This window comes from Gekko japonicus, unplaced genomic scaffold (assembly GCF_001447785.1).
Source record: "Gekko japonicus isolate JY-2015 unplaced genomic scaffold, Gekko_japonicus_V1.1 scaffold917, whole genome shotgun sequence".
NCBI classification, from domain to species: domain Eukaryota; kingdom Metazoa; phylum Chordata; class Lepidosauria; order Squamata; family Gekkonidae; genus Gekko; species Gekko japonicus.
Genome location: NW_015169201.1, coordinates 612,817 through 637,521, shown reverse-complemented (window position 1 = coordinate 637,521; position 24,705 = coordinate 612,817). Strand labels below are relative to the sequence as shown.

At 45.1% G+C, this 24,705-nt stretch overlaps 1 protein-coding gene across 1 annotated transcript in view; it reads left to right on the top strand.

Annotated features, from left to right (window-relative positions):
• The window catches only part of SYNE3 (spectrin repeat containing, nuclear envelope family member 3), an 82,444-nt gene extending 65,022 nt beyond the window's left edge, over window positions 1–17,422 (top strand). Inside the window, exon 14 of the mRNA XM_015416340.1 lies at window positions 17,115–17,422. Within this exon, the coding sequence (XP_015271826.1) occupies window positions 17,115–17,312 (198 nt within the window). The 3' untranslated portion in view covers window positions 17,313–17,422. The remainder of the gene's footprint in view (window positions 1–17,114) is intronic.
• Window positions 17,423–24,705: the final 7,283 nt, after the last annotated feature.

Sequence of the window (24,705 nt, the reverse complement as noted above, 5' to 3'; positions counted from 1 at the left end):
TCTATTAATTAGCCAGTTTTTGATCCATAAAAGGACTTGTCCTTTTATCCCATGATTTTTGAGCTTACTTAGGAGCCTTTGATGAGGAACTTTATCAAAAGCTTTCTGGAAGTCAAGGTAAACAATATGTCTTAACAAATGTATTATATATTTCAAATATTGAAGCAGACATTAAAACATCAATATTACAGAATTTTGGGATAGATTCTCTCTTTAAAGAATAAACAAGAACTTTCCTAAAGTTAGCGATAATCTACTAATGATAAGAAAATATTTAATGAGTTTTTTGGTGCATTTTTAAGCCACTTCAAGAACTCTGTGGTTTGGTATTTTTTTTAAGTTAATAATGCTGCAGTCCTAAAAGCACTTTCCTGGCAGCAAGCCCCATTAAATAAAATGACACTTACTTCAGAGTAAACCTGCTTAAGTTTGCTAAAATGTGGATCCTTTGAACGGTTTCATGTGCATTAGGTAGTTTCTGCCACAGAGCACAGGTCCTGTTCTGCTAAAAATTACTTTCCTGGCAGCAAGCCCCATTAAATAAAATGACACTTACTTCAGAGTAAACCTGCTTAAGTTTGCTAAAATGTGGATCCTTTGAATGGTTTCACGTGCATTAGGTAGTTTCTGCCACAGAGCACAGGTCCTGTTCTGCTAAAAATTCCATTTGCACAGGGGCCATCAGTCTTTCGCAAATGGAAGTCTTAGCAGAAGAGGAAGTGCACTCAGAGGCAGAGACTACCTAGTGCACACAGGATGTGTTCCTAGGACCCAAGTCTACCAATACAGGGTGCCAACTTCACAATCTCCATATTGGGCCTTGACCACTCTTACACACACCATATCATGTTCTCCCCCTCCTTGCCATCACAGCCATCCCATCTGAGATGCTTTAGGATTAATTCAGAACTCACCATTGACTCCCAGTCATCTGAAGAGTCTCCTTAATGGCACCTACCCCTTAAAGAGTTATCTACACCTGTCAGCCTAAGCATCAAATACCGGCTTTTCTATAGTTTAATGCAGTATTAATGTTTAATTCTTGTTTCACCTGATTTTTGTTTTATTGCATTGTTGTAAGCCTCCTTGAACAGTTTTCTGGGGAAGCAGCTAAGTAATGTCCTAAAAAAAGAAGAAACATCATCCCTGGTATTTCCAAATGCTTGTGAAGGAATGACAATACAAATCTTGGCCACAGGACTGCAGCCAAATCCCCTCCTCTGCAGCGTTCCTGTGGTCATGGGGTTGGCTTCCCATGCTGTAAGGCCAAATGGCTTTTGACCATCTAAATCTTCCTTAAGGTTCCTCCAAGTATTTTGCAAGAAAGCTCTCTTTCTTTTCCGTTTCCCTAGACCCTTTAATTCCCAAGAGAGTTTTTGACATTCAGGTTCATTTCCTGTCACGGAGGCCAGTCCTCTTTAAACCCAAGAGAATTCCTCCCCTCCTTCCTTACCCAACCTGTTGCCGTTTCTAAAACATTTTATGGAGGAGGGAAACAATGAGTTTTCAAAACCGTTTCATAAAATTGTTTTATTTCCTGTCGCAGTACTTCAAATGCTTTCTGGCTTGGGAAATGGTTTTTCATAGGTTGATCTAAGTCATTGGTTAACATTCTCAGACTGGTTTACTGTCTCCTTTTGAGGAAGGGAATCATTTTTTCCATGCTGACAACTGCTTCTCACAATATTGCAGGAAACCTTCATGTAGTGAGGGAGAATAGGGTCTTGTTTTTCCTGTTGCTTTAATAGGGGTTTAATCAAACTCCCTAAATATTTCCCAGGATATTTACACACAGGTTTTCAACTTCCATTTGCATGTCCCAAAACTTTCAAGATGGTATCCATATACATAAGGACACCTTCTTCACCCGTCCAAAGAATCATCACATATCCACAGTAAAGCCCAGAGTTTTCAACTTTCCACATTGACTTTCCTGATGAGTAATAATTAATAGTTATCATATGGCAATGTGTGTAGTATAGCCAGGAAATCCTAAGATTATCTGGCAGCCAGAAATTCTAGCTCTTTTAGCATTATGCACCACTAGGTGGCAAGCTAGACTTGTTTTTAAGGCAGGAGACGTTTCAGTGGTGGTTTGGCATCGCCTGCCTCTGTGTCATGCCCTTGGTATTCCTTGGAGGTCACCCATCCAAATCCTAGCCAGGGCCGACCCTGCTTAGAATCATAGAATCATAGAGCTGGAAGGGACCTCCAGAGTCATCTAGTCCCACCCCCCTTCACAATGCAGGAAATTCACAAATGCCTCCCCCCCCACACACTCACCCAGTGACCACTGTTCCACACCCAGAAGATGACAAAAAACCCTCCAGGATCTCCAGCCATTCTGGCCTGGAGAAAAATTGCTTCCTGACCCAAAAGTGACGATCAGCATTTCCCTGGGCATGTAAGAAAGGGACACAAGAACTAAGCAGTGATGCAACCCTTCCTGTCCTCCCTCTCATGAGCTGCCTAAGTTCACAGAATCCGCATTGCTATCAGATGGCCATCTAGCCTCTGTGTGAAAACCTCCAAGAAGGAGAGCCCACCACCTCATGAGGAAGTCTGTTCCACTGAGGAACTGCTCTAACTGTCAGGAAGTTCTTCCTAATGTTTAGCCAAAAATGCTTAGCTTCCAAGATCTGACGAGATTAGGCTAGCCAGGACTAGCCAGGCTTTTCTGCTGGAGAACCCTTAAACACCTGCCACAAAACCCTTAAGGATTCAGGGGCATGTTCTATGGAAGGAGTTCTCAGCCTTTTATGTCTTACATCCCACCATTCATTCTATCAAAAAAAAATTATGTTTACATAATCCTGATCATCATTGTACTCACAGTTCAAACATTTTCAGGGAGCCTTGACTGCCATTATCAATCTTCTTCCTGAGGAACCTCTGAAAAATTTCCAAGACGCCTCGGACATCCTAGGCCAGGGGTTCCCAGCGTGGTGCCTGTGAGCACCGTGAAGCCCGCCAACATTTTTTTCTGGCTCCCGCCATGTGTTTTTAGGAAGTGGGTGGGGCCAGGTAGGGCTTTTTCCCAGCAAGGCTTCTGGATCGCTACTGAAGATTTGATTGGCTGTGCAGATTTTCTTTAAAATGCTGCTTTGGCATCAGCGGCCACCACAGCACAAAGATCTGCACTCTGTTACTGAAGTAAAGCTGTGTCAGTCATTTTGTTACGGGCTCCGCCTCCTGCGGCAGCCATTTTTTGACAGACATTTTGTCGCTGCGCCTGCTGTGCTGTATCAGAATTCCAAATGTGCCCACAGACATACAAAGGTTGGGGACCCTGTCCTAGGCAGAGCTTAAAAACCTACTGTAATAGTAAGCAATCAGGGCGGAGACACCAAATGCCATGGGACCAGAACAGGATGATCTTCTTCCTCTAGCTTTGCATTGTGTGCTGTGGTAGTTTCATTACTGCACTCCAAGATTGTGCCTTGCATTGGGTGGTTGCATTGGGTGCACACGCAGTGTACACCATCCTAATTAAAGTAGGTACACTTTTCAGTTGTACATGCCATACCTAGACTTTAGGTGCATCAGAGAGTCTTAGCCAGTGTAGCTTCTCGCTGCTGCATGTAGAATCACAGAGTTGGAAGGGGCCATACAGGCCATCCAGTGCAGCCCCCTGCATCCCTGCATCTAGTGCAGCCCTGACAAGCATTTGTCCAGCCACTGCCTGAAGACTGCCAGTGAGGGGAGGTCACCACTTCCCTAGGCAGACAATTCTGAACTACTCTTATTGATAAAAATGTTTCCCTGATATCCAGCTGGTGTCTTTCCACCCGTAATTTAAACCCATTATTGCTACTCATGTCCTCTGCTGCCAGCAGGAACAGCTCCCCATCCTCCTGTAAGTGACAGCCCTTCAAAGACTTGAGAACAATAATGCCCCCCCCTCAACTTCCCCTTCTCCAGGCTGAATATTCCCCAGTCCCTCAGACTTGGTCTCCAGGCTCCCAATCATCATTGTACTCACAGTTCAAACATATGCAGAAATGACAGCAGTGTTGACATCAGTAAATGATGCTGCCTTACCTTATACTGAGTCACTACTGTTCTTATGTAGTTTTCATGTGAGGCTGGAACTCCAAGATTCCCTGTGGGATATTATAAGAACATAAGAGAAGCCAGTGTTGGATTGGGCCAGTGGCCCATCCAGTCCAACACTCTGTGTCACACAGTGGCCAGAAATACCAGGTGCCATCAGGAGGTCCAGCAGTGGGGCCAGGACACTAGAAGCCCTCCGACTGTTGACCCACCCAAGCACCATTTGCCCCGGAGTCCCTATCTATATCTTGTGGCTAATACCCACTGATGGACCTCTGCTCCATATGCTTATCTAATTCCCTCTTGAAGCCATCAATGCTTGTAGCCGCTGCCACCTCCTGTGGCAGTGAATTCCATGTGTGAATCACTCTTTGGGCGAAGAAGTACTTCCTTTTATCTGTTCTAACCCGACCACTCAGCAATTTCATGGAGTGCCCATGAGTTCTTGTATTCTGAGAAAGGGAGAAAAGTACCTCTTTCTCTACCTGCTCTACCCCATGCATAATCCTATAAACCTCGATCATGTCACCCCTCAGTCGTCGTTTCTCCAAGCTAAAGAGCCCCAAGTGCTTTAACCTTTCCTCATAGGGAAAGTGTTCCAACCCTTTTATCATTCGAGTTGCCCTTTTCTGCACTTTTTCCAAAGCTATAATATCCTTTTTAAGGTGCGGTGACCAGAACTGTACACAGTATTCCAAATGAGGTTGCAACATTGATTTATATAGGGGCATTATGATATTGGCTGATCTGTTTTCAATACCCTTCCTAATAATCCCCAGCATAGCATTGACCTTTTTTATTGCAGTCACACACTGTCTCGACATTTTCAGTGAGTTATCTACTACAACTCCAAGGTTTCGCTCTTGATCAGTCTCTGCCCCATCAACATGTATTTATAGTTAGGATTTGACACCCACTCACCCATCCTCGACAGATCCCTTTGGAGTGCCTCACAATCCTCCCTGGTTTTCACCACCTTGAACAACTTCGTATCATCCACAAATTTAGCCACTTCATTGCTTACTCCCAACTCCAAATCATTAATGAACAGGTTAAAAAGCATTGGACCGAGTACTGATCCCTGCGGTACCCCACTGCTTACCACCCTCCACTGAGAAAATTTCCCATTTATACTCACTCTCTGTTTCCTATTAATTAGCCAGTTTCTGATCCACAAAAGGACTTGTCCTTTTAGCCCGTGATTTTTGATGAGGAACTTTTTCAAAAGCTTTCTGGATATCACGGTAAACAACATCTAATCGGTCCAGCCTTATAGTCATAGTGTGTGAAGTGGCCCTGAACCACCACAGCGACTTGCAGGAATCCACTCAACCATTTCATGCACACCAAAGGCTTGTGCCTGCCCAGTAGGATTTTTTTCCTTTTTCGTTTATTTGGAAAGCAGATTCCCATGTCATATCATAAAATTGTTATGGAAACTTGAGGTACTGCTCATATTTCATTTTTATGAAAAATATGTGTTCTGTATTTATTTATATCAGTTATATCCCAACTTTCAGCTCAACCTGGCCACCAAGGTGGCTTCTCCTTGCATTGAGTAGTTGGGACAGATCAGGTCCACCCCTGGGCAGTTTCGCTGAACGTTAACTGCCCAAACCTTTGGATCCAGGCTGTTTACAGGGCTGGGGGATCGTATGTTGTCAGGTCCCTTTTCAAGATCACCAAAATATTTTTTTCCCAATATGGTAGCTCCAGTGTCAGAAATATCTCCTTAAGCAACTTGTATGCCCCTAGGAGAACAACAGACAATATTTAATTCTTGATTAGAAGAGTGTCAAAGCTTAAGACAAAAATATTTTCCCCCCCTCTGGAAGGGACAAGTGAAAGGAGTTACCAAGACCCTCTCCCTCCCCCCCATTTTATTTTGTTTGTATTTGTGGTGAAACTTTCCCTGCTTGCTTGGAGTAGAGTATATTTATTTACTTTATTTATAGCCCTCTTTTATCATGGAGACTCATAGAATCATAGAATCACAGAGTTGGGAGGGGCCAGTCTATCTAGTCTAACCCCCTGCTCAATGCAGGATCAGCCTAGAGCATCCCTGACAAGTGTTTGTCCAGCCGTTACTTAAAGACTGCCAGGGAGGGGGAGCTCACCACCTCCCTAGGCAGCTGATTCCACTGTTGCACAACTCTTCCTGTAAAAAAGTTTTTCCTAAGATCCAGCTGGTACCTTCCCACCCTTAATTTAAACCCATTATTGTGAGTCCTATCCTCTGCTCAAGGCAGATTATACAGTGTAAGAGAATGCAGTCAAATAGCATGAGATATCTAATAAACAACACAATAGAACTAGCATCGCAAGAATTAAAAACAATGCAGAACAAGTATTGGGAAAAATATATCATAGACAATGCATGAAATGGAATTACAAATGTAGAAGGCAATGCAGCAAGATAGTCCATGCCATAAACAGTGGAATACACCACAGTCGTATTCTCTTTATAAAAGCATCTCCATTCCATTATACTACAGCCTTATTCTCTTTGTAAAAATGCATCCCCTGAACGATTCTGCTTTGCACAGTTGGCAGAATAAGAATGTTTTGTGTTTAAAACAAAAAGAAATCAGCCACACACAAAAAAATCTGCTTTGACCACTAAGCTATGAAAAGGATTTCAAAATGAATGAAAATATTCAGCCAGTATAAATTCACCCACAAAGAGGAGACTAGGAGGACAGAGCAAGAGAAAGCGAATGCTGTGTTCTCGAGGCACTGTGTCTTTTCAGCACCTTGACAGTAATGGAATAACCTTCCTGGCTTTCAGCAAACTTCAGAGCATTGTAAAAACAAATATTAAAAAGTAATGATGATAAATGGTGCTTCAGAGGTTGACTTCCAATTCATTGAAAGTTGGGGGGGGGGGGGAATCAAAGCAGGTAATTTATGGGATTTAGTAGTCCTGTTTGATTTATTTTCTGCAGTACTCTCCCTAATTAGAGCTCCTTGCTACGCCAGAGGTTTGACCTTCATTGTTTGTACAAACAAAATAATTAGGATTTATTAAATTCATGGTCGGCCTAATTGCTTCCCTTTGAGATGCTGTAATCTCATGGAGCAGATGGATTTAAAAAAGGACGTGCAGTTTAATCTCATTTAGGAGTCATAATTGATCTTCAAATCAGGTTAGCCATCCAGGAAGTTGCTGGAAAGCGACTGCAGTCACTCCAGATCAAGAAGAACATACAGCATTCCGTTTAGGCCTCCGTGCTAATACGTTAGATTTGTGCTGAGAGTAAAATTGCCCGTATTGCCATGTGTTTAGGACAGCTCCAAATGGAGTTGCAGAGCTGGGAAGAGGTTGTTGTTCAGCTCTCAAGGGCCTGATTTGCTGACTCAGGATACAGTAACTTCTTATGGTCATGCCTTAAGTGGTAGAACAGCAGATTGCAAGCAACTCATCCTTGCAATGCGACTGAGGGTACTGGGCTGAAATGTGGATATCAGTAGTCGAGCCCCCTCCCCCAATTGTCTCCCCATCCGAGGCAGTGGTCTTGCTAGGGTTGCCAGGCCCACTTAACGGACTGGCGGGGGGCTCCCGATGTTCTTCTGAGAGACTACAAGTGATGTTGGGCAACTTCCGGTAAAACCAGAAGTGCAGGCCCCGATGTGATGATGTCACTTCCGGGTGACATCATCACATCGGGGCCTGAACTTCCAGTTTTACCGGAAGTCACCTGGGAAGGTCAGTTGGGGGCAGGATTTCCCCTCACCGACCAGCTGACTGGCAGCAGGCAAGAGCCCATCAAAAGTGGGGGCTCCCCTGCCCCCACCAGGGGACTGGGAACCCTAGGTCTTGCTTCTAAGGTCAAATATCCTCACTGAAGATTACATTTAACATTCCCAGGGAAAGGGGCAAACCATTGTTAGGAGAGTAGTTACAGTAGCTATCTATACTGGCAGCATTCAGCCGACTTCTGTATCCAGTTCTGGAGTGGATTTCCCCCACTATTAGAAATATTTTTCTTGATATATTGGAGGGAGTTAACAATCTCCAGATGGAGAGTGCTAAAGAGGTCCCAAATCCACAATAACCAGGGTCAGTCCATTAGGCAGGCCAAGGCCCTCCCCTCCCCAGTACTGGTGTTCAGTGGGTTGCTTCTACTGTAGAAGGATGCTCCCTTCAGTCACCATGGCTAGCAACCATTGATGGGACATGAATCTATCTACCCCCCCCTTTAAACCTATCCATGTTTGTGTCTATTACTACCTCCACTAGCACTGAATTCCACAGTTGATTTACTAATTAAATAAATAAGTATTTCCTTTGTGCATGTCCTGAACCTATTTTTCAACAATGCCATTGGCTGCCCCGAAGTTCTAGTATTATGGAAGAGGGAGGGAAAGCTCCCTCTATCCACATTCTCTGCCCCATGCAGTTCAATTTGAAATGGCTGTGATTCATTCATGCCATTTGAACAAAGAATCTCAACAGTGTTATTGGCAACTCTTTTATTCCGTTGTTTGCCCTGCTTACCTCCTGTCTTTTTTTCAGACCTGATTTGTGATGGGGCTTTCTTTAATGTAAAATGTTACTGCAGCACCAGTTTTCAAGTGGAGATAGTCAAAGTGCTGCAGAGGTTTCTCAGAGCTACTGCACCTTTAACTTTTCTTTGTCATTCCAACGTAATTACTTTCTGTTCTCTCCTGTGGCTGGTTGTGGCAGTCATGAATCCATTGCTAATGGTTGGGTGTTTGGGGGAAAGGGATAAGTTAAGAACCAAACAAATTGAGATGTCAAGATAGCTGTGTATGGAACTCCCAGCCATATTTGGCATATGGGATCCACTGACAGGAACTGATTATAACAAGTCAATATTTTAGGCAATTGAACCCTGCAAGAAGCTCGTGTGAGAGCTGCCAGGGGAAGGACAACTGTATAGAAGAGGACTGGATTGGAAATTCAACAGTGCAGTCTTAAACAGAGTTACACATTTCTAAGACCACCGAAAACAGTGGGATGAAACACGTGTAATCCTGTTTAGGATTGCACTGCAAGTGTATATCCTCTTGAGGGATTTGCCCTGTCCAAATAGTTCAGTAAGTCTGCAACATCAGCTGGCTCTGGTCTGCACCAAATGGCTAGGACCCATGATGTCACAAAGGCACTTCCCCCAATCCACAGGACAGTTTTGTGCTTCTGGTTTTGTTGTTGGGGGTCGTGCAAGTTCCCAATTCCTTTGCAAACCTGGGGGGAACCTGGTGTCAGACTCTTGGACAAAATTACTCTCAACAACATTCTCTGGCAGTGATTTGTTTATTGAGAAATAAAGATGTGCCAAACTAAGACCAGTACTGTTATGTTATCTATGACAGCGAAGCAAGCACAGTCAATACCCAAGGTCATACCAGAGAAGGGAGGCTTCTTAGAAGAGTTACATTGCCTCTACAACAGAGCCGTTCTCACACTCTCGTACTCACACCCCTCCCTCTGGAATTTCCATCCCCTGGCAATCCCCAAATCCTTAAGAGACATGGCAAACGAGAGTCCAAGTTTGACACCAGGGTGCTCATCCCATGTCTGAGGGACAGGCTGCAAACTCTCTTTCCATACTCAATCTGGCTTTATTCCTAACCTCCACACTCCAAGGCTCAGTTGTCCCAGTGCTTTATCTGGCTATCCTTACTAGCGTTAGAGGCAATGAGCAGTTTTATGCCCTGCAGAAGCCAGGGCAAAACGTTCTGATCAATCCTTATGTCACAATCCAGTGTGAGCTTCCCACTCCTTGATCCTGCGTAGACATCACAATGCTGATTTTGTGACAGCCCAGGCATCGCCATGGCGACCAGCTGAGTCATTAATGCTCGTTTCCAACCTCCGCTGCATGATCAGGCACAAACAAGGGGCGGCAGGCAAAGTGTAGCCAGAGCACTAAATTTACATTACGTCTCTTAGGGCTGTTGGCCTCAGGAGAATAGCTGATAGATATTTTCCACTGGGTTTCAGTGGGAAATAACAAAGTTGTGCTGCTTGTTTATTAGAACTGCACTTTAAATTTGCCAGTTAAATTACAAAACACAGTACGCAGAACCAAAAAACAAAAAATGCACATCCTATGCCAGATCCATTGGCTTAATCTATCAAGGTCACTGGCCAAGGGCCCTTAGATCTCTTGCCGTTTACCTTCCATCCCTGGCCCATATCCTGGCTTTAAATACTTGCAACATGCATACCAGAAGCCATGCGCAGGAGTGACCCATGCATGCCATGACTGAAAACTGCAGCCTCCAAAGGGTCTGAGCTATCAAAGTCTGTGATCAACAGAAAGCATTTCTTGGAAAATAGTCCTAGAGCAATTGTTGCTCGGGCCATTTCACACATCTCCATATTTAGGTGTGCATCGAAGCTGATTTCACAAAATGCAAGTGTGAAGTACAGGTACTTTTGTCAGGATTGGCCATCAAAGGCAGTATTGTCTTCTCAGACAGGCAATGGTTCTCCAGGGTCTTATGCAGAGGTCTTTCACATCACCTACTGCCAGACCCTTTATCTGGAGATGCCAGGGATTGCCTAGGACTTTCGAAATGCCAAGCAGACACTCTACCACTGAGCCAGAGTCCCCATCCCCCTAGAACATCTGCTTTGCATGCAAAATATCCCAGGTTCAGTATTTCTAGTTCAGGCCTGTAGCTACAGTGGGGCATTTTGGTGCCTGGCCCCCTGACTTCCATGTAGCCTCCAGGCCCCCCAGACTCTCTGGGCCACCTGGAGGACTCCCCAAGCACAGCTTGCTTCCCCGCGTAGGCAAGCAGACTGTGAACGCTGCAAAAGTGAGCTTTTAATTTTTTATTTATTTTTTATTTTGTGACGACAGTGCCCCCAGACTTATTTAAAGGCCCCCTGAATTTAAAAAATCCTGGCTACGGCCCTGCTCCAGTTAAGGGGATCAGGTAGCAGGTAATTTGAAAGACCTCTGCTTAAGACCCTGGAGAGCCACTTCCACTCCGAATGGGCAATACTAACCTCAATTGACTAGTGCTTTGACTCAACAGAAGACCATTTCATGTGTTGTCTTGGCTCCCCACTGAGGCAGGCAAAAACTTTCAGTTCCTAATGCCCTTGATCAGCTGTTAATTTGGGCTTTTTAAAAAAATTATGGTAGTAGGGTAATTGTTCTTGCTCCTAATGTGGTTGGTTTGGGGCCTACCTGTCTGTGCTGTTCTGCCCTCCATGCCAGTTATATGTAATTCCTTGATTTTGTTTTAGTCTGCAACTGAAAATAACTGCTTGGTTGAGTGTGTGGATTTTTCTACTACTCTTTTCGCTTATTGGCTTGGATTCTGTGGCAGATCTCCACTAGTGGAAGGGATTTTCATCAGCAGAATGGGACTTTCTCACCTCCCCCCACACTGTAGCTCGTAATGACCCCTGAGGTGTGACACCTGGGAGAAGGGGAACCCCTAGGAACAGCATAAGGGAGGAATTGGCCAAAAAGGTTGCACCGCTCTTCTGTTAGTTGACATTTTCTGTGAAATGCAAGCCATCGATTATAGCTTCTTGTGGAGTCTGCTAGAAGTACAGAGCATAAAGGTTCAAAATTAATAAAGGATATGTGCAGTGGCCATCATGCTTCAGCCTAGCCAAGATACAATCAGATAGCAAACCTGAGACAAGAACATAAGAAGAGTCCATCTAGTCCAGCATCCTGTCTCACACAGTGGCCAACCAGTTCCTCTGGAGAGCCAACAACAGGGCATAGAGGTTGAGGCAGAGATGATTCTGGGTCCGGTTTTAACTCAGAAATGCCTTTGTTTTTGAAATAGAGTATACAGACAATGTACCTCTTCCTGGACCCTTTACCCTGGAAGACCAGGGTTAAAATCGCTGCTCTGACATGGAAGCTCGTTGGTGTTCTTGGACAAGTTACTCCCTCTCAGCCTTAACCTTCCCATTGTTGTGGATAAAAACAGAAGAGTGATGTTGTAAGCTGCTTTGGGTTCCCAGCAGGAAGGAAATTGGGGGGCTTAAATAGGTAAATGAGTTCTCATATCTTGCCTGGTGTAGGCCAGCAATGATTCTAGCATTGTGCCAACAAGTAGGAAAACAGAGAGGATGAAGGGATGGTTGAATAATGGGATGGGGAATAGGATGGCTGAATACTCTCTTGGTGCCTTGGAGTTCTCGAAGGCATAGGCGTGATCTCCCCTCATTTTGTGAGATGTACCATATTAACTAACAGAAACGGTGCTTACCCTGGTGTTCACAGAGAGAAATTATACATTTTTATAAGGCTGGAGTTTAGTCTTTGTCCTTTCTTTCCCTTTGCCTTATTAGAATGACCGAATGTTGCTCAGCAGACAGAGTTGTAAAGAGTACTACATGCCGAACTCAAATTTCACCATCTGTTCTACTTCCCATTTTATTCTCTGGCATCTTGTAAAATATGAGACTTGTTCAGGAAATAATGAAAAGAAGTGAGCATGACTGCCATGAGGGAACTTTCTGCTGCCCTCCTGGTCCCTCAACGGAGGCCCATGGCTTGCTTCAGATACTGAAGAAGCCAAAATGGTGGACACCCTGAGCACCTCAAATGTATACAAACAGGAAGCAGAGAGAATGCCCTGAGGGAACAGTGTGGAACTCTTGCTTTTCTGGTACAGAATAGTTGTCAGAACTAGTATTTTTTTTCCCCAGTAGCCACAAATTGCCTGTCTGGCATGAGAACAATTTGGAAAAATTGCAACGGGTACTTGGAAATCACTCAGTTATACTAAAGGTAACTGTTGCTCTTACTCACATAAACCCAAAGTGAGAAACTGTACAGATGCTTTTTAACTTGTTCATTAACAAGTTAACTGTACTGTATGCTTTTTAACTTGTCCATTAAAGATTTGGAGTTGGGAGTAAGCAGTGAAGTGGTTAAATTTGCGGATGACACGAAATTGTTCAGGGTGGTGAAAACCAGGGAGGATTGTGAGGCACTCTAAAGGGATCTGTGGAGGATGGGCAAGTGGGCATCAACGTGGCAAATGGGGTTCAATGTGGTCAAGTACAAAGTGATGCACAATGGGGCCAAAAATCCTAATTATAAATACACATTGATGGGGTCCGAACTGGCAGAGACTGATCAAGAGAGAGATCTTGGAGTCGTAGTAGATAGCTCACTGAAAATGTCGAACCAGTGTGTGACTGCAATAAAAAAGGCAAATGCTATGCTGGGGATTATTAGGAAGGGAATTGAACACCAGCCAGTATCATAATGCCCCCCGTATAAATCGATGGTACAACCTCATTTGGAATACTGTGTGCAATTCTGGTCACCATACCTTAGAAAGGATATTATAGCATCTGAAAAAGTGCAGAAAAGGGCAACTAGAATGATAAAAGGGTTGGAACCCTTTCCTTATGAACAAAGATTAAAGCACTTGGGGCTCTTTAGCTTGGAGAACAGACGACTGAGGGGTGATATGATGGAGGTTTACAAGATTTTGCATAGGATAGAGCAGGTAGAGAAAGAGGTACTTTTCTTCCCTTTCTCACAATACAAGAACTCGTGGGCACTCAATGAAATTGCTGAGCAGTTGGGTTAGAATGGATGAAAGGAAGTACTTCTTCACCCAAAGAGTGATTAACACATGGAATTCACTGCCACAGGAGGTGGTGGCAGCTACAAACATGGATGGCTTCAAGAAGGAATTGGGTAAACATATGGAGCAGAGGTCCATCAGTGGCTATTAGCCACAAGGTATAGATAGGAACTCTCAGTCTGGGGCAAGTGATGCTCTGTATTCTTGGTGCTTGGGGTAGGGGGGCAACAGTGGGAGGGCTTCTAGTGTCCTGGCCTCACTGCTGGACCTCCTGATGGCACCTGGTATTTTTGGCCACTATATGACAGAGTGTTAGACTGGATGGGCCATTGGCCTGATCCAACATTGGCTTTTCTTCTGTTCTTCTGTTCTTAAAAATTCCACTAAGCGGTTTTCACAGAGAAACAATATCTGGCGAATTGTCATACATCCACTGTATCTGATCTCTTGATTCAAAGAAGGCCTTTTATAGTACCCAGAAATCTTGGCTTTCAGTTACCTTCCACAAGATTTGGACAGCCCCTGTGGAAGCAGACACAGCTATTCATTTTACTTGAATGATGGGCACTGGCTACCATCCTGCCATGGGAAAAATAAATTTCTCTGCTTTCAGTCTGACAATTTGTGTAAAGCATGCTAGGAAAGTGTCATGTCTGAAACAGATAACAAGGTTCCCCTCGGCCTCACTTTAATTCTTGAAACAAGGGGATAACAAGGACCTGGGCTTTTTTGTCACTGTTTTACTCTGTATGCCCTAGGGTTGCCAACTCTGGGTTCAGAAATACCTGGAGATTTGAGGGTGGGACTTGAGAGAGTGAGATTTAGGGAGAAGAGGAGCCTCAGTGAGTTATAATGCCATGCAGTTCACCTTCCAAAGCAGCCATTTTCTCCAAAAGAAGTGGAATAAATGTGTTAAATAAATAAGTGATTTATGTAGTCTGGAGGTCAGTTGTAATTCTGGGAGATCTCCAGCCCCCACTTGGAAGTTGGCTACTATGACAAGAACCCCCTTTATACTGACAGTTCTGTGAGGGTCTGCGTGTCAGGACCTAGTCAGAGTTGATTTTATTGCTTTTGACCAGTCCTCTACACCCAATGTATAATATTCTCTTCGGGTTTTGTACATCTCAGGCTGTCTTCCTTGAGGACTACTGCACAGTATATGGCTCCCCAGAAAGTCAGGCACCAATACTCTGGGCTCTTTTTGTAGAAAAAGCCCAGCAGGAACTCATTAGCATAATAGGCCACACCCAACAGCAGGAACTCATTAGCATATTGGGCCACACCCCTGCCAGCACAGCTCATTAGCACATTAGGCCGCACCCCCATGTTACCAGAAGTGTGGTTATCCAGCCACACCCACCTTTTGCTTGTTATTCTGTTTACCTTGTTTGTTGTCAAAACCCTGGGCTTTTTTGTAGCAGGAACTCCTTTGCATGTTAGGCCACACACCCCCTAATGTAGCCAATCCTAATGAGTTTCTGCTGTTGGGTGTGGCCTATTATGCTAATGAGTTCCTGCTGGGCGTGGCCAACTTGGGAGCCAGCCGGAACTCCGTTCCTGTGCGTTCCTGCCCAAAAATAACCCTGCCAATACTTATAACATTCAAAAAGGCACAGTTGTTTTATTGTTGCACGGGAAACACTATAGGGGGATGGGATATATTTACATGGAATGTTCAGATACTTTGTTAAAATATTTATATCACTTAGCCTTGTCTTAGGCTGTCTGTTGTTCGCTCCTTCAGTGGTTAACTTATTGGCTTTAATTGGTCTGGTCCCCCTTGAGTCTAACTGGTCCTCCAACCAGCCTTCCAGACTCCTCACTCCAGATCCCTTTTTGTCTTTCCTCAACCCCTATTTGAGTCCCTATCAAGCAGGGTTTCTGTGTGTTTGTGACCACCCAGGTCTTATGCATCCACTCTCTTCCAACTCCCTCTTCCAACTCTCTCTTCCAACTGTCCGCCCCCAACCGTCAGTTAGGTCAGTTTTCTGTCACTCATGGAGTGCTCCAGCCAAAAGGCCCCCTCCCCTCCAAGTCATGTGACGCAGCCAGGATCTATCTTAACATTCTGCTGGTCCCAGATTTTCAATTCCGTCACAGCTACCTATGCCCTGAGTGGTAATGCTTATGCTTACTCTGGGTTCATGGTAAGAATCTGGGGAACATGAGGAGATTTACCACTGGCCTTTGATCTGTGGGCCAGAGCTTAACTCTGGGAGTTTGTTATCGCTCACCAGGTCAAAGGTTAGAGGATGATTTAAATATAGCAAGAAAATTAAGGAAAGCAGCTAGATGAAATAACTGTATCATAATAGATTATTTTAACTGCCTACACATTGATTGGGTCAATATGTGTTCAAGTCAGGAGAAAGAGATTGGGTTTCTAGATATCCTCAATGACTGTGCCGTGGAGCAGATGGTCACAGAACCTACCAGAAAGGAGGTGATCTTGGACTTGGCCCTAAGTAATGCTCCAGAACTGAAGAAAGAGATAAACGTGACAGCACCATTTAGGAACAGTGACAATAATGCTCTTAAGTTTAGCATTTATGTAAATAGAGAGTTGCTCAAAAAGACCAACACAACCACGTTTAAAAGTGGTAACGTCTCTCAAATAAATCTATGGTACAGCCTCATTTGGAATACTGTATACAGTTCTGGTCACCGTACCTCAAAAAAGTATTGGAAATGGTGCAGAAAAGGGCAACTAAATGATTAAGGGGGTGGAACGCCTTCCCTATGAAGAAAGGTAAAAGAGATTAGGGCTCTTTAGCTTGGAGAAATTTTGACTGAGGGGTGACACGATAGAGGTTTACAAAATTATGTATGGGATAGAGAAGGTAGAGAAAGAAGTACTTTTCTCTCTTTCTCACAATGCAAGAACTTGTGGGCACTTAATGAACAGATAAAAGGAAGTGCTTCTTCACTGAAAGAATAATTAACATGGGGAAATCACTGCCACAGGAAGTGGTGGCAGCTACAAACACAGACTGCTACAAGGGGGGATTGGATAAATATATTTAGCAGAGGTCCATCAGTAGCTATTAGCCACAAGGTATAGATGGAACACTGTTTGGGGCAGTGATGCTCTGTATTTTTGGTGCTTGAGGGTAATAGTGGGAGGGCTTCTAGAGTTCTGGCCCCACTAGTGGACCTCCTGATGGCACCTGGGTTTGAGCCACTGTCTAACTCATAGTATTGTACTGGATGGGCTATTGGCCTGATCTAGCATGGCTTCTCTTATGTTCTTATTGGTAACCAGTAGATTTTAATGATGGTGGGCTCAGGTGATTGTGAGGCTGCAAACCCAAACTCTAAGTAACCCCAAGATTTTCCTCTGCAACCTGCCCCATATAGTGGGAAGTGATCTTAGCCATAGGAAAGGCAGTCAAAATCTGTTGTGGGCATATATACACATCCCTCGCCTGTTGGATCCAAATTGCCATCAGAGCCAACCTTGGCAAATGTGTCTTGTAAACTATTTCCCTCCTTTGGCTTGTGTCTTTCAGGGGCGAGGAGGAGGCGTCTGTTCCTTCCTACGTCGTGTTTGCTGGGCAGCACTACCCCTCCAGCTGCTCCTCTTGCTCCTGCTTCTACTGGCCTTCCTGCTCCCTCTCATGGAGGAGACCCACAGCTGCAAGCTCGCCAACAATTTTGCACGCTCCTTCAACCTCATGCTGAGATACAAGGGTCCACCCCCCACTTGACTCCTCTATGCTCACCGGTGCAGCCAAGGTGACAGATTGTTATCTAAGCAACTTTCCTCCGGGGTATCTTATCTACTGCACATCCTCCCGGAATCTAAGACAGCTAGTAAGGGACCCGTGTAAACTGGAAACTTGGTCACATGACCGACATTGTCCATATCTGCTCAGTCTATAGAAAGGAAGTATTCGCTTTTAGAGCAAAAATTCTATTTTTAAATACATGATTATATTTATACTGTATATATGTTGCATTTTTATATGTGTGTGTGTATATACATATATATATCTCAGCAAAACAAATCCTGAAATCAGTGTTTTCAGCCTGATTCTGCCAATTTTTAAAAACATCCTCATTAACAGAAGTCAAGCTACTAGTGAAACTAGATGTAACAAGAAAGTGGGTTTGCTACCAAAACCAGTGGTTTCACCTCGAATTCCCATTCCCCTCCTCTTAATGTGCAGTTAAAAAAACCCGTTCCTATTGTGTCTATTGCTTGAGTGGGTGGGGGCGGGAAATGTATGATACTGTGAGGTCGTATCACTTATTTTCACAATTATACATTGCGGGCTGAGGAAGGAGAACTTGACTCATGGTTGTCATTTTTGGTGGCAGCCATGAGTATCGCATCTAATCTGCTGCCCAAATTATGAGACGGGATTAGCCAGGGACTCTTGTGCCAGGGAAATTCTCAGAAGCAAATGGTATGGAATCAGGTTTAAATATAGTCTGCTATAATCTGACACTTTAAAAAGGGGGGTAGGAACCAAAGAATGAAAGAAAACGGAGCAATATTACCTAAGCAGCTACGTTCTGAAGAGGTCTGGTGATCCCTAATCATTTTGTTTCTCCAGTGTATTAAAGGCAAGCCAACTAAAACTACAGCACAGTGGGTTGTAGCCAGACTAAATTTTCCTATGGCAGGATGGTTGTTTCCTCCTTTCCCCCCCCCACTACTTCTGCTGCAGCCCGCAAAATCCAGCTCCTTGAGGGACAGGGAACTTTGAGGAATGACATGAGCAGGATATGCAGTGGGAAGGGGGAAATTGATGGAAACTGCCAGTTTAGTCTGTATCCAACCCTGTGAGTGGAAGCTTCATCCAGACTCTCGAAGGGAAAGTAAGGCACTGTGCAGTCCCCTGGGAAGTTCCAGGGGCAGCACTACTTGGGTATACTTGGGTTTGGCCTCCTTTGGGGGAGAAGGGACACTTGTGCAATTTTTGTATTACTTTCTGTATTCACACGTACACAGAAAAGAGCACAAATGGAAGTAAGGAGGCTTTCCTTCAGGGTAGCTGATCTGCTACCTCACATCTGATGGTCTGTGGGAGAGATCTCACACCCCCGAGATGCTTTATCCAATTCACAGCAGTTTCCGTCTGCTGCTCTCTTTGCCTTTCCCCAAAACTTAGACTTGTGCTTTTTCACACACATATGCCCTTTCACCTCAGTTGGGAGAGGCCACCTCCACCAAACACGGTTGGGTATTTTGAAGCTTAATTATCTCAGTGTGGAACGTGAACATTCTTTTGTCTTAGACGGGCTCTCGCCGGTTGTGTCATGTCAGACCAAGCATATAGCGATAGACCCATTCACCTTAACCAGGCAGCTAATGGACACCAATATGTAGGAACTCAAAGGTGGGGGGGGAGTCATCACTTGTGGGTGGCCTTGTCTGGCAACTCTGGGCGTATGTTTTTGAGTGAAGGACTCACAAAATTCCTCCAAAATAAGACCTGTTGGGAGGAGAGGGGGAAAGCTGAGTATAGGGTTGTTGTTGTTTTGTTTTGCCCAGGCCTAGAAAACCATTTTGGCACCCTTAGGGTTGCCAGGTCCCCCTCAGTTTGGAGTAGTGGTTAAGTGTGCGGACTCTAATCTGGGAGAACTGGGTTTGATTCCCCACTCCTCCACTTGCACCTGCTGTATGACCTTGGGCAAGCCATAGTTCTGGCAGAGCTGTCCTTGAAATAGCAGTTCTGTCAGAGCTGTCTCAGCCTCACCTACCTCACAGGGTGTCTGTTGTGGGAAGGGGAAGGGGAAGGAGTTTGTAAGCCGCTCTGAGACACCTTTGGGTAGTGAAGGGCGGGGTATAAATCCAATCTCTTCTTCTTCTTCTTCTCTGGCCACCAGCGGGGGATGGGGGGGGGGATAGGGTTTCCAGATCCAGGTTGGGAAACTTCTGGAGATTTGGGGTTGGAGCCTGGGAAGGACAGGGACCTCAGTGGGGTTCAATGCCATAGAGTCCGTCCACCTTCTAAAGCATCCATTTTCTCCAGGAGAACTGATCTCTGTAGTCTGGAGATGAGCTGTAATTCCAGGGGATCCCCAGGTCCCACCTGGAGGCTGGCATCCCTAGGCAGCCTCCATTTCATCTCTTATTATAGTTCCTAAGTAAGCAGACCATTTTAGTTAGGTTTCTTTCTAGTGCTTTTGTTCTCTATTACATGTGTGGTTAGTAATGTAGAAACATATTTCCTGTATGTCATTTCAGATCAGTACGGTGCATGGGCCAGATCTGCCAAAACAAATAGCCGTTTGTAATCTCTCCTTCCTATCCTAAAAAATGCCCATCTTTTCTCCTCACTTTCCTACTCGCTTTCTCTTGAGGTCCTTTAGGCTGGTGTCTAAGAACGTACAATGCAGCAATCTGTGGTTAAGTTAATTTTTGGAAGGAATGAAGGCTAACATATAAAGGGACTGGACAGTGGGCTCTGCCCCCAGAATGCCCCCTTTGCCTTCTGTGAAGCCTTTGTGCCATTGCCAAAATAGGGGGAGCCCACTGAAGGTGAGGGCAGGATCCTGTTGCAGGTAGATGGGCAGCACTCGGAGGGTTTCTTCTCGTTTACTCTGGTCATCATTTTGTGCCATGATGTGATTAAGTAAGGGGTCAATATGTAACAAGCAACACAGAAAGGCTGATGAAGCCTGGTCGTCAGGACAGGACTAGATATTACATCAGCAAACATGCTTTCAAAGCCGTGCTTGTCAAGGTAACATGAATGCAGAGGCAGTGGGCAGTTACTGGAGCAGGAGACTCATCCTCTTCCCATTCGCCACTTCTACCTACACTCATAACTCTATGCTGAAGCCGGATCTGACATAAATGAGGCCTTTTTGAACTGGGCCATGTGTGTGATAAAATGTAATGCCAGGTAGCAGAGCTATACATTTTATAAAGGACACAAACACAAAGGGGTTTATTTTACTTAAAACAAAAACATGCTTAAAACATTAGCACTCTTGCAATATTTTGTTTATTTAACAGTGTCTAATAACTGACACCTCTTGCTCTGAATTATTGCATCAAAATGTCTGTGCTGTTAGAATCTTGAGTGTGCTGTTCAGGTGTGTATCTGTAAGCTGCAAACCTACGCTGATGCAGCAGCAGCAGAACTAGAAGAAGAAGAAGAAGACAGCCAGTTCCACTGCGGGCCTGATAGAAGCCCTCCAGGGGCCTGATCTGGCCCTCGGGCCACATGTTTTACACCACTGCCCTAGATGGTCTCAAAAAGGGTGGAGGAAAAACAGTCTGGGGGAGAAGATGCAGGGGAAAGGGTTAAGCAGCTCTTTCTTGCATGCTGATTTCCCCCTGCAACTGCCCTCAACCCACAACCTCGTATTAGTAATTTGAGGCAAGCATGGTGTTAGGAACATGTAGTTCTTCTGCCCCAAGAACAGGCTTGCCACTTGCTTGCCCATGGCAAGCTAACCCCCACGCTTGGCCCCAATCCCTAGCCCTCAGTTATTTCAGAAGCAGGAGAAAAAAAATAGTGGTGGGGAAAATAGTGTCAGTGGTGACACTCTAGGAATCTCCACAGTCTCTGTGGTAAGGACCATAGAGATTGTAAGGATTCCTACAGAGAAATGACATCTTCTAAACCTCCACCCAGAAGTGACACTGTTTTTACCATAGAGACTGGGAAAACTCCTAGAGCGTCATGGAGGACACTCACTTTCCCTGAAACTCCTCTCCTCCTAGCCACCACCCAAAAAAATCTCTCACCATTTGCCAGTGCAGAGTCAGCAACCCAAGAGCTTTGCAGAGGACAAAAAATGTATAGCACAAGGCTAAGCGGAGGAAGACAAAAAGCATCCTATACAAGGCAATCTTTTAATAATAAATACAAAGGAGAGGAGTGACTGACATGGCCCATTCTCCTTTTCAAGGAATCAGATGGGAAAGGAGCTGTAACTCTCAAAGGAGGCAATTGTACCCATCACTCTTATTGGAGGATGCTTTGTGTCTGTCTCCTTGTTCTCCCCTCATTAAGTAGCTCTGGATCTATGCAGACCTCCTCAAATTGTTAGTGACCCAGAGTGGGGCATCCCTGTGGCTGCACAGCATGGATCTAATGTATCTGCTTCAAGCCATGAGCCGCTCTTGCCTTTTTTTTCCCCCAAGTAAAAAGGACTTGAGAATATATCACCCTGGTCCCCACAGCATAGTCAGATTGGGGCTGCCATCTCGGAACTCAGATTGCATTCTGTGCCTTGTACTTTTTGAGAGCCAGTTTGGTGTAGTGGTTAAGTGCGCAGACTAATCTGGGAGAACCGGGTTTGATTCCCCACTCCTCCACTTGCAGCTGCTGGCTGACCATAAGAACATAAGAGAAGCCAATGTTGGATCAGGCCAATGGCCCATCCAGTCCAACACTCTGTCACACAGTGGCCAAAAATACCAGGTGCAATACCTTGGCCAAGCCATAGTTCTGTCAGAGCTGTTCTTGAAGGAGCAGTTTCTGTCAGAGCTCTCTCAGCCCCACCTACCTTACAAGGTGTCTGTTGTGGTGAGGGAGAGGGAAAGGAGTTTGTTAGCTGCTCTGAGACTCCGAGTGAAGGGTGGGGTATAAATCTGATCTCCTCCTCCTCCTCCTCCTCTTCTGCTAAAGCAGGACAGAAAGGAACTGTGGGTCTACGTCAGAAGAGGGGCCATTAATAGCTTCTCCACTTGTATTAGTGGGAACTGCTTCCTCTTGGTGGCTGCTCCCATTCTTTGGAACGGGCTTCCGGAGGATGGGAGGAAGGCCCCACCCTTACACAGATTTTGGTGCCTCTGCTAGGTGGAGCTTCTCCAGCCTCCTTTGGGTGGCTTGTTAGTAGTGGTCAGTTCTCGTTAGGGTTGCCAACTCTGGGTTGGGAAATCCCTGAAGATTTTGGGGATGGAGCCTGGGGACAGCAGAATTTGAGTAAGGGAGGGACTTCTGCTGGGTATAATGCCATGGAGCCCACCTTCCAAAGCAGCCATTTTCTCCAGGGGAACTGATCTCTGTCACCTCAAGATCAGTTGTAATCCCAAAAGATCTCCAGCCACCACCTGGAGGTTGGCAAGCACAGTTCTTGTGAGGGGGAAATGGCTTGCTCTCTTCTTGGTATTTGTATTGTAATTTTTGCAAAATAAGGTTTTATCTGGAATTTATGATGCAAGCTGATTTGAGTCCTGTAGTCTGAGAGAAGAGTAAGGTGTAAATATTTGAAATATATGAGAGTCGCCTCCTCAGCCATGTCACCTGCCTTCTTCCTTCCGTTGCTGGCCAGCACATCCGGAGACCTGGCCACAGCAAAGGCAAGAGCCAAGAGGAGTCCCCGGTGCTTTAGCAGGAGACATGAGATCTTATGGGTGCTGTCCATGTAGGAAAGTAGCAATCCAGAAGCAAATCCTAAATCCACAAGGGTCGTTCCAGACAGAGTGTCCAAGGGATGGCATAAACAGGCCTGAAAGATGAGAAAGGACAGTGAGGAGGGAGGCATCAAAAGGGTGATGATAGCCCAAAGAAGGAATGCAAAATCCCCATCTCTTTGTTCACCTGGAAACAGCAGGCTGCTCTTGGGAACCGGTTGCTAAATTTTCACTGAGCCATTTTAGCTGTGTCTGTAACAACAGTTTGGTGAGAAGACGTGAGCAAGTTATTGTTGATTTCGAGGACATAAAAAACTTTATCTGATGTTTTCAGCCCATCAAGCTGCTGTCAACGGACCGGGAGCAAGCCAGGCTGGGGTTTGTGTCCTGATCGTGTGGGAATCCTCACTAAGAACCATTCTGAGACATTCCCGTTAAAGAGAACAAAGCTCTGGTCCCCTTTCCCTCACCATGTTTCAGACCAGGGTTGCCTCTACCTTAGAGAGCTACGGTGGCAGAAAGAATGCACTGTGATTTGGCCGGTCCCTGGTTTTTAAAATTCAATTGGTAGCCTCAGACAAGCCACTCAGTAATACTGCTGACCTTCCTTATAGCACTGTTGTGTGTAGGGTCGCCAGCCTCCAGATGGGGCCTGCAGAACCCCCAGAATTACAGCTGATCGCCAGACAACAGAGATCACTTCCCCTGGAGAAAATGGATGCTTTTGGAGGGTGGACTCTATGGCACTGTGCCCCACAGAGGGCCCTCCTCTCCCCAGGCCTTGCCTTCCCCAGGCTCCACCCCCAAACCTCCAGGGATTTCCCAACCCAGAATTGGCGACCCTAGTTGTAAGAGTTGCAAGATATTGTGCATGAAGCACTTTAAGATCAGTATTATAGCGACGTTTTGTATTTGGAAAAAGTAACCAACCACAAGGGGGTTCCTGGGATACACTCCCTTTTAAAAATTTAATATAGAGTTTATCCAAGGACAGTGGTCTTCACCTTTTCCAGGTCTAGAACCTGCTGAATTGCAAAGCGTCAGAGTCATGTGACAGAAAGGGAGGGTGGAGTTCTGATCTCACTGGTGTTGAGGCGAAGGCCAAGGAAGACACAAGACAGAAAACGCATGCCAGGCACATCATAACAAGCCAGAAGACCGTGCCCTGCTGTTCCTCTTAGAGTAGGCACCAAGAGCGGCAGGAGGCATGGAACCCTTCCTCTTCACACACCAGCAGCAGCTTCTTCCAAAAGGCGGGGGGGGGCCTCCAAAAAAAATTGCAGTTCTGCAGGAACTCAGGACCCAGCAGATGGCCTTTGCAGCCCACCTGAGTGTCCCAAACCATTAAAGACTGTTGTCCTAGAGCAGGCATGTCCAACTTCGAACAGGTAGTGATCTAGAGCAGGCATGTCCAACTTCAAACAGGTAGTGATCTATTTTTTCTGGCCAAAAGTGCCAGTGATCTACCACCGTGAAAATAAAGTTTTAAATTAGTTTCAAATTAGATTTTAACCCACTAAAGTTGGTTTCCACCCCCCCCCCCCATTTATAATGCACCTTCTGTCATTTACTGGTAAGCAAAATAAGCAAACACAAAACAGAGAGACGAAGATCCAGAAAGAACTGCGAACATTTTTTGTTTTTTATTGTTATAACTTTCTTTAACTGTCTCAATAACTTTCTTTAACTTTTATTCAGAGTTATTTGTGTTAAATGTAGGTCAAGTATTGATCCAGGCTGATCTTGCGCAATCTTTAAAACTTCGCTCTTGCTCATTA